Source organism: Pleurodeles waltl, chromosome 11 (assembly GCF_031143425.1).
Source record: "Pleurodeles waltl isolate 20211129_DDA chromosome 11, aPleWal1.hap1.20221129, whole genome shotgun sequence".
NCBI classification, from domain to species: domain Eukaryota; kingdom Metazoa; phylum Chordata; class Amphibia; order Caudata; family Salamandridae; genus Pleurodeles; species Pleurodeles waltl.
Window position 1 is genome coordinate 430,403,414 of NC_090450.1, and position 12,702 is coordinate 430,416,115.

The 12,702-nt window shown below is 45.7% G+C and overlaps 1 protein-coding gene across 1 annotated transcript in view; it reads right to left on the bottom strand.

The window, feature by feature from the left end:
- Positions 1–12,702, bottom strand: part of RBP1 (retinol binding protein 1) — a 134,938-nt gene that overhangs the window by 48,465 nt on the left and 73,771 nt on the right. The window contains exon 3 of the mRNA XM_069213792.1: positions 2,826–2,927. Within this exon, the coding sequence (XP_069069893.1) occupies positions 2,826–2,927 (102 nt within the window). The remainder of the gene's footprint in view (positions 1–2,825; positions 2,928–12,702) is intronic.

Sequence of the window (12,702 nt, forward strand, 5' to 3'; positions counted from 1 at the left end):
ATTCATTTTAAAACACACACACACACACATACACTCATTCTTTCACACAGACAGGCACGCACGCACATCCAGTAATACTCATAACATTCAAAGGTGCACACACGAAACATTCATTTTAAAACATCACACACTCATTCTTTCACACACGCAAGCACATCCATTAAGAACACTCATACCATTCAAACATGCATGCATCAAACATTCATTTTAAAACATCACACACACATACACTCATTCTTTCACAAAGGCAGGCATGCACGCACATCCAGTAATACACATAACATTCAAACATGCATGCACGCACCAAACATACATTTTAAAACATAACACACACACACACTTACCTTCAGCCTCGAGGTCCCAGGAGGGTTGGGACTGCTGCCTTCCCTCACTGGCTGACCTTAGGTCAGCCAGTGAGGGAAGGCAGCAGTCCCAGCCTCGTCACAGAGTGGGATGGGGTCAGTGAGACTGCTGACCCCACCCCACCCCACTCTGTGATGAAGTGTCACTGATTGACACTCGCCGCCCTGGGCGCTTCAGGGCTTCAACCTGAAGCTCCCAGGTCGAAGTCAATGGGTGACGCTTTCCTCGTCACCCAGGGGAGGGCCTTGCAGCACCTTTTCTGAGCCGAGGAGGTCACGCCCATAAGAGCTGTGACCTCCTCAGCCCAGCAAAGTTCAGCTCAGGCAGCCAGGAGAATGCGCAAATCGCGCATGTCTCACTACTGACTGTCTGAGCTGAAAATGAAGAGTGTCGGTCAGGTTGACCTTTGTTCAGCCCGAAAGACACTCTTCATGAGGGGCAAAAGGTGGGGGCGTGGCCCCTCTGCCCTAAAGGACGGGCCGCAACTGAAATGTGCTTTACTAATACCAATGTGTTTACCCTGCACTAGGATTTGTGTGAGAACACCTACCTTGCATACATTACATTCCGTTTAGTGGAAGTTAAGGCAACCCAGGACCTGAGGCATGCAGTACTACAGACATGAGGCAAATAAACTTGCGCAATGCACAGGCAACACAGGTGCATAGTAAAATGCTGTTATTGGTAGATATGTTAATAATTTCTTATTCTACATTTTAAAAACCCTAGAAATTCAAGGGAAAAACAAAAGGCTAAAGTGACATTATTGTTAGGTCTGGTAATAATATCTTAATTTACGTTAAATCAAAGCTTTAAAAATGCACTTAAAAACAAAGGTTGAAGTGACGTTATTATTAAGTGAAAATGTCAGGTAAATGGTGCCATTTTAAACACACAAAAACACTAAAATTCACCAATGATAGTTTACTGAGCTACCTACTCCTTGCGTCTCTGCCGTGCAGCGCTTATAACCTCACGTTACTTCACTCATGACATGTTCAATGAAATCAGTGCAACAGAAAAAAACGCAAACCCAATACATCACAACCACATTCACAAACCATTCATTTTCATCCATTTGTTATTGACCTGAATGAAGAAGAAATTTACCACTCTAACTTCATTATACACTATAAAGTGCCCATGTTTCCACAGGGAACATTTATTTAAAGATATATAGAATTTGAGATTTCATAAATGACATATGGACCAGGTGTAGAGTATGGCCCCTACCACGCAGAGGCTATGCAAAGCATGGCATAGAACTATGGGATAGGAGACTGAAAAAACTGCACAGGGATAAAGAGTTCAATAGGCATGGAAAAGGACACATAGTGAGGACTATGCCCTGCCGCGGAGCTATCCGGCAGATGGGTTATTAGAGTGCGTTTTGGGGGCACAGGACAAGGTTGACAATGTGGCAAAAGGCCACATCCAGTGCCTCTTGATTGCCCGGAATCATAAAACATCGGGTTTTGAACGCACAGGAACTTGATGTAGAAGTGAAATGTGAAAAGACAGTGGCCAAATGCAACATATTGTACACCCACATCCCTCGGTGTGCTACTGCATATGGGTTATGGGGAGAGAGGATGCAGGGCACCACACTCTCCAGAAGAAACTTGCTGCACGTTACCAAAGTCCATGCACAGAAGGTTCTTTCTTTTGCTTGGGGCCCAACACAGATCATGAAAAAACAGTTCATTTCAAAAGCATTGCTAAAGGTAAGCTTTGGTGCTTTATCGGATCAGAAAATGACATCTGCTATTAAAATAAAACTTTCTTTAAAACCTTCAGCTTAAGGGACGTTATGATTAAAATCCTGAGCTTAAAGATCACTGGAATTTGACATTTATGACGAGCTACACAATCATTATTCCATCAGCCACTCACTACTCAGGATGTCACACAGAATATCCTGTGTGACATCACCGACGGCATCATCAGTGACATCAGTGATGAAGCTAGCTTTGTGATATAGGTGATCAGCACAGTGACTATCCTGGCTTTGGAGTCTGGCCCAGCCACAGAGTGCACTAGGTAAATCATTTGTGGAAGCCATACCCCTTTGTGACCTTGAGGCAGATGTCTTAAGTGAATGAATTGAACTAGGGCCAGGCACTGTATTCAGGGCTATATGACACAGTTGGAAGGTCATGTGTATTCGCACGGCCACAGATGTCCAACAGGGCTTCTGGAAATTGGTGCTGAGCCTAAAGGTAACTCAGGGAATAACGTGGCTGAAGGATAAGTCCTTTGTCCAAAGGCAGTTGAATATTACCTCTGAATTTTCTGCTACACTTTTGACAGCTGTCTCAGTGAGTCTGATGACTTAAATGACTATCACTCATCTACTGGTGGTATATACAGGAGATCGTGCTACAGTTGACTGGATTAGCCAATGTAATTGCTCATTCATGAATTAAAAAGCAGATAAGACTATTTTTATTCCATGACCATACCAAGTGCATCACATCGCCTTCCACCCACTGGGTCCATCCACGGCCTTCTTTTTCTCCTTTCTGCACACAGACAAGTTTATCTCCAACCCAATTCACTGTGGTCTGCAAAAGAAAAACAGGAAACTGGATAACGATAAAGCAGGATAGTTAGATAGGTAGATATAATGACAGCGCATAAACGGGCTTCGCTGCTAGCAGTTCTTTAGTTATAAAGTGTGCTGGATGGTGGATTCGCATAAAACATACTACTGACATCACTGGAGTTCCTCTAGTTATAACCAGCATATCGAATCTCTCATTCATAATTTCTGCTCTAGCTCAAACGGATCTGTTTGAAATACCAGCAGCATTCCAATAACCTTATTTCAGGGAAGACACTGTGCTGTTGTGGTTTATCATCAAGAGAGCAGTGTGTTATTAATAAAGCAGCAACATGGGTCTAAGAGCGTTTTGACATCTATCCATTCATTGCAATTTATAAGGTGGTTATGAGAGCGATCTGAACACTTTCAGATTAACAATTTGAATTCCTTTCACAGCCCTGCGAGGCATTAGAAGTTATGTGACATAAAGCTGCACACAAGAACTTATTTGTGTTTGTATCCCTCTCTAGAATTAATCCTAACATATCTTCTGTAGTACTAAATGTGTGCCTCGAATTTACTAACATTTCAAGCAAAGCAGTGCAGCAAGGGAAGCTGTAACGGGCTGCTACGTGAAAAGGAGCAAGCAGAACTGCGCCATATGTAATCAGAAATAGCGTGGTTCTGCTCTCTCCTAGAAGTGGCGCACATCTGGTTGCCTAGCACCAACACAAGCACTTTTCCGACATGTTGCAAGAGTGGCTGCATTGTGGTCATAATAGTTTTTGTGCTGGATGAAATACCTTCCTCCACATAAATGTTCTTAGGGGCATAGTCCTCTTAGTATATGTGATGCAGAATGCAGCACAATGCAGAGGGTATATAAGGGAAATAAATATATTTATTCTCATTAAGCCATCCTCTGGTAGGCGAACCCCTATGTTTACTGACCATTAAATATGGGGTAGAGTAAAAAAAACGGGTGGATGCACGGTTACCCCCATGCTCCACCAATGTAATGCTTTCCGAATGCAAGGTTATCACAAAGCAACGCTGTGAGCTGCCCGGCGTAACTTTTGTTTTTTTAACAAACCTACTCAAATCAGTCTTTGCATGGCTTTGTAAATACCCAATTATATTTTGTATCGGGGCTGTGACAGAAAAAGATGTAACCACCACACAAAATCTTGGTATGTTTGTGTCCGTATTTTTGTGTCTATAATGTCAGCATACGGTCATGTAGAAACACATCTTCTTTCCCGAATCAAAATCAAAACCCTGCACCAATGCTGCTTGTAATAAGCACTGCCGGCAAATCAGTAAGTACTGCATTTATCCTTGTATTTTCACCATAGTATATAACAGAATGTACTTTTCAACAGATTACAGCGTCCACAGATTGTCCATTTGGCTCCATATACACAAATTATCCAGTGTAGGCCCTTCCAGTTATTATTTCTAGATAAACAAGGTGGTTAAGATAGTCAGGCACGCTGTGGAGAAAGAAAAGAATGTGAAAGGTCAACGATTAACTATTCCGTGATCAAGACCAGAAGCGCCTAAACGCGTCATGGGAAACTAGGGCACTCACACTGGGTCTCTTGTTGAAATAAAGAATTATTGCAACCAACAAGTCTCTGGAGTGCATTGTGGTGTCTGGAGACAACGACCAAGAGAACATTGAAAGTGGAATGGCAGTTCCGCAGTACGCAGCAAACTGCAACCCGTCGAGAGAGCGCTAGACTGACCAACAACTATAATAAACCTTTTTGCCTTCCTCACTCTACTTTACCATGTCGACCACCAGGGTGGAGATCTTTCTATAGAAAAGGATACGGAAATTTTTAAAAAGTGTACCAAACTTGAAAAAAAAAAAATAGCAAAAATATGTTCATGTTAAATATTTTTGTAATTTAATTGTATATATTTTTTAAACGTATAAGGAAATAAACAATGCTACAGCACCACTAACTTGAATGAGATAATTAATTATATCAAATAAATAAATGAACATTAGTTTTCTGAAGTTTAAAGTATAACACATCCCAAGTAAAGCAGAAAGAATATGTGCCGGATTTAGAATTCAGCAGATGGGGTTACTCCGTCCCAAATGTGACAGATATCCCGTCCGTCATATTACGATCCCATTATATCCGATGTGGGAATCCTAACACAGCGGATGAGATACCTGTCCCCTTTGTGAAGGAGTAACCCTTGCCCAAACTCTAAATCAGACCCTATATTTTTTATTATGTAGTAATTACTATTAAAAGTGATATAAAATTAAGACATTTAATAATATTTTAAGATTTCAGTAAAAAATAAAGTTTAGTTGTTTTTTTGAATTGCAAAAGGGTATTACAATGTGTTAAAATAAAATAAAATATTTTATTTTTAGATTGCTTAACACAAATTACAATTATTGATATTTTTCAATATGTTAAATAATTTCATTACATTTTTAATACTATTTTCTATTAGGTTCTATTTTAAGTCCCTGTTTAAATTATCTTCTATGGGAGGGTCTTCTAGTATGAGTGACGTGAGACAGCGGGGGTGCCCAGACAAATTACTTGCCCATCGCACCACAGGCTGAGACTGTAAACCGTGGATGAGTGCCACGAGAAGAACCGCGGGACCCAGTCACCCTGTATACATCAGGAACACAGCAGATCGCAGTAAGTACATGCGGGAAAGGCCCGTTCTTTGATGAGGAGACCACCTTTTACTTTGAACGCAGATGCGTTTGAGGCACCAGCTGCACCGCCTTTATACTCAGTCCCTCATCCCACCTCATTAAAGAGTCACTGCTACTGGAGCCGAGCTGAGATTGAGAGCAACGTTGAGTGCTCCGATCAACGTGATGCCCCATCTGGGTCCAGGAGCGCCATGTGATATTGGCCTTGAGAGATTATTGTTGCATGCAATATCAGCGGGTGCTACTGACACTGCAGAGTGAGGGTAGAATCCCCTGCATGCATCTACTCCGCAGGCCATTAACACAAGTGACAAAGTGCCAGATTAGTGTATTGTGCAGGGCAGCAGACATTAGAATCAGCATAGGGAAATAGTGGGAGCCCAGAGCCAATCTACATTCACGAACATTAAGCCTTATAATTGGCAAGGTGATGGTGATAGAAGCCCCTATGAGACTGAGGCCTGAGTTGGCCTTCAGCGGCCCCTTCATTGAGCCTCTCCCCCTCACAGGGACAGCCACATAGTTAACCACTTGGACAGGGAAGAGTACAGAGGTACCACAGCACCAAGTTGGACATGAGCCAGAGACTCGTCCACCCTGCATTAACGCCCAAAACACCAGGCAGTAACTGCCAAACAGGCAGATGAAGCCCAATAAATTGGAACAAGCCCATAAACCACTAGAATCTAGCACTATTACATGTCTGCCTGTAAGAACCTGAGCGTAAAAAGGAGAGCCTCCTGATAACTTTGTTCCTTTCCCCTGTGAACTGTGGCAGCAGTGGCCTGGAAAGAAACTGGGACAGCTCATGCCCCCTGCAGAAGTCTCCAACAAGGCCCAAGGGGTGAGGCAGGTCCTGGTACACTGCCAGTGGAACTTTAATGAGGTCCAGGTTGCGGGAAGACAAACAACGATGAAGGAGTAATGTGATCCACGTCCCTAGCAGACCACCACACTGGGGCACTTGGTATATGTGGAAAACCCTTGGGTGAATATATTGCATATCATATCTTTCACCGTCCGCACCACTCGTGCCACCCCACTAGAGAGTTTAATAGACAAGGTTGGGGTTGGACGGGTCCCCAGGAACTTCCACTCCAGCCTGTTACTACCCACTGGTGTGGTACCTACCCAGAAGACAGTCCCTTGATCTTGTCTGATCAAGGGCCATAGAGGAGGAGTAGGTCCTGAATGGGTGGGTGACAACAGGCTGAAACCACTGATCCTCCAGGGCAGGAATCCATACCGGATGCCTCATCTAAACTGCTCACAGACTAAAAACTTGATGAAGTACTTGAAGCCATCACAGATACCAGGCAAGATCTATGTAACAGGGATGACGCTGTGGCGGTTGGGCTGGGCCTGCTGCACGATGACCAGAGGAAACTGGTAGACCATGTTACACACACTGAAAGTAAAATAAACAAGTTTTGACCAACATTAAAAGATCTGGCAGGGCAGACTTGCTCCCTCACTGTCAAAGTGCAAAAACTGGAGGCCAGGGCAGAAGATTCCGAGGGGCGTTCCCGCCAGAAAAACTCCACAGAGTGAGCTTCCCAGAGGGTGCTGAAGGGGCACATCCAGTGCAATTCTTCGAAACCTTGCTGAAGGAGATGACGCCTCTGAACAACTTGTCCCCAAACTTTAAAGGAACGCACCCACAGAGTTCCACTGATGCAGGGGCACCTCCCAGGCCTGTAGTAGCCAGATTAATAAATTACAGGGACAAGAAAGCTCTACCACAAGCAGCCCGGACAGTGACGCCAATTCATTATGATAACACCTGAATATTCATCTTCGTGGATTACGTGCTCTCGATACAACGCCTCAGGGCCTCTTTCTGGGAGTAAAATGACAATTGTGACAGATTGGACTGAAATACTATTATTCGCAGCACAGCTTAAAATTATGGTCAAGAACACAAGCTACATCTTCACTGAGCTCGCAGATGCTGGGGAATGGATGAAATAGTGTTGCTATGAGTCCTCTGCCTCACCTTTGACAACACCATAGCCAAGAGAAGTCAGGGCTCGACGCCGTGGCAAGAGCAGGGCTCGAGACAATGGGGGCATCAAGGATCAGGGGGCCCCAACCCCAGCAAAGGTTATGGAGGAACAGATCCAAATATTATCAACCACAAACAAGTTAAGGGCAGACCGACGCTCTCCACCACCTCCAACCTCGAAGGATGCACCTTCAGAAAATTAGTCTAGCTCTTCCACAAATAGCATGTCGCTGGTGATACTCCCAGAAGTAACTCTGGAGACAGAAGGTGACATGGTGTAAAAAGGTCACAGGTATCGTAGGTGGGGCTCACTCTGGCAGCCACCTATAGATAGTAGTACCTGGTACCTAACAGCGCAAGATTTGTCCCTCAACATTATGATATCCCAACACTTATTACAAAGAAATGGGTCACCAGCATAGACGTGCCACTTGCAAGTGTTAACACTAAGACTACCACCCCCTCTCCCCTGCCCGCCTCCTGGGCAATAATTGTGCTGGTTAGTGCACATCTAGGAGAACCTTATCTATGGAAGTGTTTGCTGACAGTCTGAGCGACTGCCACTGTTTCTGGGGCGCCCTAGGTGGGGAGATGATGGTTCTAGTTTTTATAGTTTATAAAGTCATGCAGTGAACATCAACTCCCCCTAAACAGTGTGTATTTCAAGAGGCTAGGAACATATGAACAGCCACATTATGCACTGCTCTACCAACACCCACGCTACAACAGCAGAATGATCAGAACAAACCTATTAACATGGAATGTCCGTGGAATTGGCACTGCATGTAAAAGGCATGAGGTGCAACACTATATTAGGAGGAGGGGGCTCAGACTGCATTGCTGCAGGAGACTCGCATAGCAGGAGGTGAAAATGACCTCTTACAAAAGCGCTGGCGGGGGTCAATGCTACTGTACCACGTACTCCGGCTTTGAACAGATGTTCCCTTCTGCTACACAGTGGCAGAGATAGATTTGGAAGGCCGTCATGCTCTGGTTGAAGGACAATCAGATGGTAGACCTGTCCTGTTGGGGTGCATCTATGCCCCTAACGTAGCACAACCAGCCTTCCTGTCTTGCCTCTCCTACATACTCACTAGATGGGCACATATCCCATGGATTATTGGGGGGACTTTATGTGTTAGACCCACAACTAGACTGTTCACATCCACCATTACCAACTTCCCCAGATCTGAATGCAGCAGCCCATTTATCCCAATGGCCTGCGCACGGGGGCCTGCTTAACAGCTGGCATTGGCTTCAACCAGACACTAGAGAGTACTCCTAGTACTTGCCTCCACACAATCTGCACCTGCGACTAGACTGAAAACTGCCAACAAGGCTGCAGGTCGTGGTGGCGGAGTACTTGAGGAGCCCTTTTCGGACCATAACCCCTTGAAGTTGCAGCAAGAGTGGGGAGTGCCTAACCACCAGTCCCCATGTGGTGACTGCAGACGGCAACGCTAGAAGACCAGGTCTTCCGCGATGCACCAAGTGAGGCACTATCTCATTACCTTGAGAACTGAGGTATGCCTCCTTCAAGCTAGTAGACTGGGAGGCACTGAAGATAGTGGTTAGGGGTTATTGCATTCACGCAGTCGTGAGGAGCAGGGCAGAGCTACAGAGAGACTTGATGCGGCATTGAATCAACACTAGGCGCTCGAAGGTCGCGGCTCAGGCTCATCATGCACAACAGGGCATACTGACCAAGGTACTGGAGCAACACATTTAGCTTATAGAGCAGTTACAATGCTTAGACTTTAGAGTATACCAAGCAAAGATGAACTTGGAAGGAGACAATTCAGTCCTACTATTGGCATGGCTCCTGCACAGCGCCACACACTCACCTGTCACTATGGTTAGGACATTAAGCTATTAACCAGGTAGGCATATGTAGAGCATATGTAACTCATTACCAAGCCTTTTATGACCCTTCCTTTCTCGTCAAGTTGCCACTCAGCATATCCTCAACACAGTCACACTACCTTCTATTGAGCCTTTAGATAGAGACAAACTCAACTCATGTCACGTTAAAGGAAAACAAAGGAGCCTTAAGGGGCATGGCCACTAATACAACCCCTGTACTGGATGGGTTCCCAACTGAATTCTATAAAGGGCATGAACACTCACTGGCTTCGAAGCTGCTAGAGCTGTATGAAGTGGCACTGTCAGAGGGCCAACTCCCACCATCTCACCACAAGTACCTATCTGTATTCCTGCCAAAGCCTGGGAGAAACCCCCTGGAGCTACCTTTGTATTGCTCATTGTCAATGCTCAGCTGAGACTATAAAGTATTGAGAAAACATATCGCTGACAGACCACTTGAGCAAATGCCAAAGCCAATTTACCCATATCAAAATAATTTTGTTCTAGAAAGGTCTACCACCCTCAATATTCGTCGACTGTACAGAGTGATGGAGTTTTCTCCAGCCCAGGGTCCCTATGCTGCCTGCATGGTCCTGGACCTGCAGAGAGCATTTGACATGGTAGATTGGAGTTATCTGTTCTCGACATTACTTCCTTGGGCATTATGGGCAGGCTTTAAAGACTGACCTGTTTACTATATACAGACCCTACCTCCAGAGTGAAGATTAGTCAATGCATCTCCCCTCCTTTTTAAGTGAGTAGAGGAACACGACAATGCTGCCCCTTGTCTCCACTACTTTTCACCCTGGCGATGGAGCCACTAGCACAGAGGCTTCAGCAGCAATGGCGGACATGGGGTTTTCCGCTAAATGGCAAGACACGGGTCTCGTAATATGCAGACACTGTCTTAATTTACATCTGTAACATCTGGGAAGGAATAGCCATTATCAGAGACATCCTGATGAAATTCTGTTGTGCATCCAGTCTAGGAGTGAACTGGGATGAATCCTGCCTGTTCCTGCGACACCCTGAATGCTTCCCAGCAGCAGCTACTGGAAAAGTTTCACCCTCTGCGATGGGCACCACACACATTCTGTTATTTAGGTATAAATATTCATCATGAGACGCAAGACCTCATGGATGGCAATCTCACCAAAGCCATGCACCCCCCCAAATAATGTTCTGGAGTACCTTACCACTAACAGTGCAGGACAGAGTACCCTTGGTTGAAATGGTGATGCTTCCCCTCTTGCTCTATTTTTTTCACAGCCTTCTGGTACACATACCTAGATCCACGTTTCTCACACTACATGCTAGCCTAGGGAGCTTCATCTGGACTAATGGCAGACGCTGAGTATTGCTGCACAAGATGCAGTTACCGGTAGACAAAGGGGGCATGGGAACCACATACTTTGAACTCCAATGGCTTGCTTGTTGGTTGGTTGGTTGGTTGGTTGGTTGGTTGGTTGGTGGGTTGGTGGGGCACCGTGTGAAGGAACTAGGACTTCCTTTTCTTGACCAAGTGCAGTGTGTGGTCCAGGGGCATTTAATCCGCAAGCATGATCCCCGTGAGAGTCCAATAAACTGCTGCTGACAGTTTGTGAAAGTTCTCATTGCAGCATGCGCCTCATGCTGCCCATTCCCCAGTACTTCCCTGAAATTAGACTATGTTCCATCACATCATTTTGCAACACGATAGGAAGGGTGGGCCTACTGACATGGGAGACCACAGGTGTTGGTCCAATGGGGGCTCTTTTCCAAGACGACACGCTTCGATCCTTTGACAGATTGCAAGAGGAGAGGGAGTTGCCACCTGGTCACTTGCTGGCTCATGGCTGTAGGAGGCTGGACTGGCTTGTAGTGAGTACCAAGGGGTACTTGCACCTTGCACCAGGCCCAGTTATCCCTTATTAGTGTATAGGGTGTCTAGCAGCTTAGGCTGATAGATAATGGTAGCTTAGCAGAGCAGCTTAGGCTGAACTAGGAGACGTGTGAAGCTACTACAGTACCACTTAGTGTCATATGCACAATATCATAAGAAAACACAATACACAGTTATACTAAAAATAAAGGTACTTTATTTTTATGACAATATGCCAAAGTATCTTAGAGTGTACCCTCAGTGAGAGGATAGGAAATATACACAAGATATATATACACAATAGCAAAAATATGCAGTATAGTCTTAGAAAACAGTGCAAACAATGTATAGTTACAATAGGATGCAATGGGGAAACATAGGGATAGGGGCAACACAAACCATATACTCCAGAAGTGGAATGCGAACCACGAATGGACCCCAAACCTATGTGACCTTGTAGAGGGTCGCTGGGACTATTAGAAAATAGTGAGAGTTAGCAAAATAACCCTCCCCAAGACCCTGAAAAGTGAGTGCAAAGTGCACCAAAGTTCCCCTAAGGACAAAATAGTCGTGTTAGAGGGAGAATGCAAGGAAAACACAAATCAGCAATGCAACAACGATGGATTCCTGTCTGAAGGTACCTGTGGAGCAAGGGGACCAAGTCCAAAAGTCACAAGCAGCTCGGAGATGGGCAGATGCCCAAGAAATGCCAGCGGTTGGTGCAAAGAAGCTCTTACTAGGCTGAAGAACTGTGAATACTGCAGGAACGACAAGGGCTAGAGACTTCCCCTTTGGAGGATGGATCCCCCACGCCTTGGAGAGTCGTGCAGAAGTGTTTTCCCGCCGGATGGACGCCAACAAGCCTTGCTACACGCAAATCGTGCGTTTGGCGTTTTTGGACGCTGCTGGGGCCCAGGAGGGACCAGGAGGTCGCAAATTGGACCTGCAGAGAGAGGGGACGTCGAGCAAGACAAACAGCCCTCACTGAAGCAGGTAGCACCCGGAGAAGTGCCAGAAACAGGCACTACGAGGATGCGTGAAACGGTGCTCGCCGAAGTTGCACAAAGGAGTCCCACGTCGCCGGAGACCAACTTAGAAAGTCGTGCAATGCAGGTTAGAGTGCCGTGGACCCAGGCTTGGCTGTGCACGAAGGATTTCCGCCGGAAGTGCACAGGGGCCGGAGAAGCTTGCAAAGTCGCGGTTCCCAGCAATGCAGCCCAGCGAGGTGAGGCAAGGACTTACCTCCACCAAACTTGGGCTGAAGAGTCACTGGACTGTGGGGGTCACTTGGACGGTGTCGCTGGATTCGAGGGACCTCGCTCGTCGTGCTGAGAGGAGACCCAAGGGACCGGTAATGCAGCTTTTTG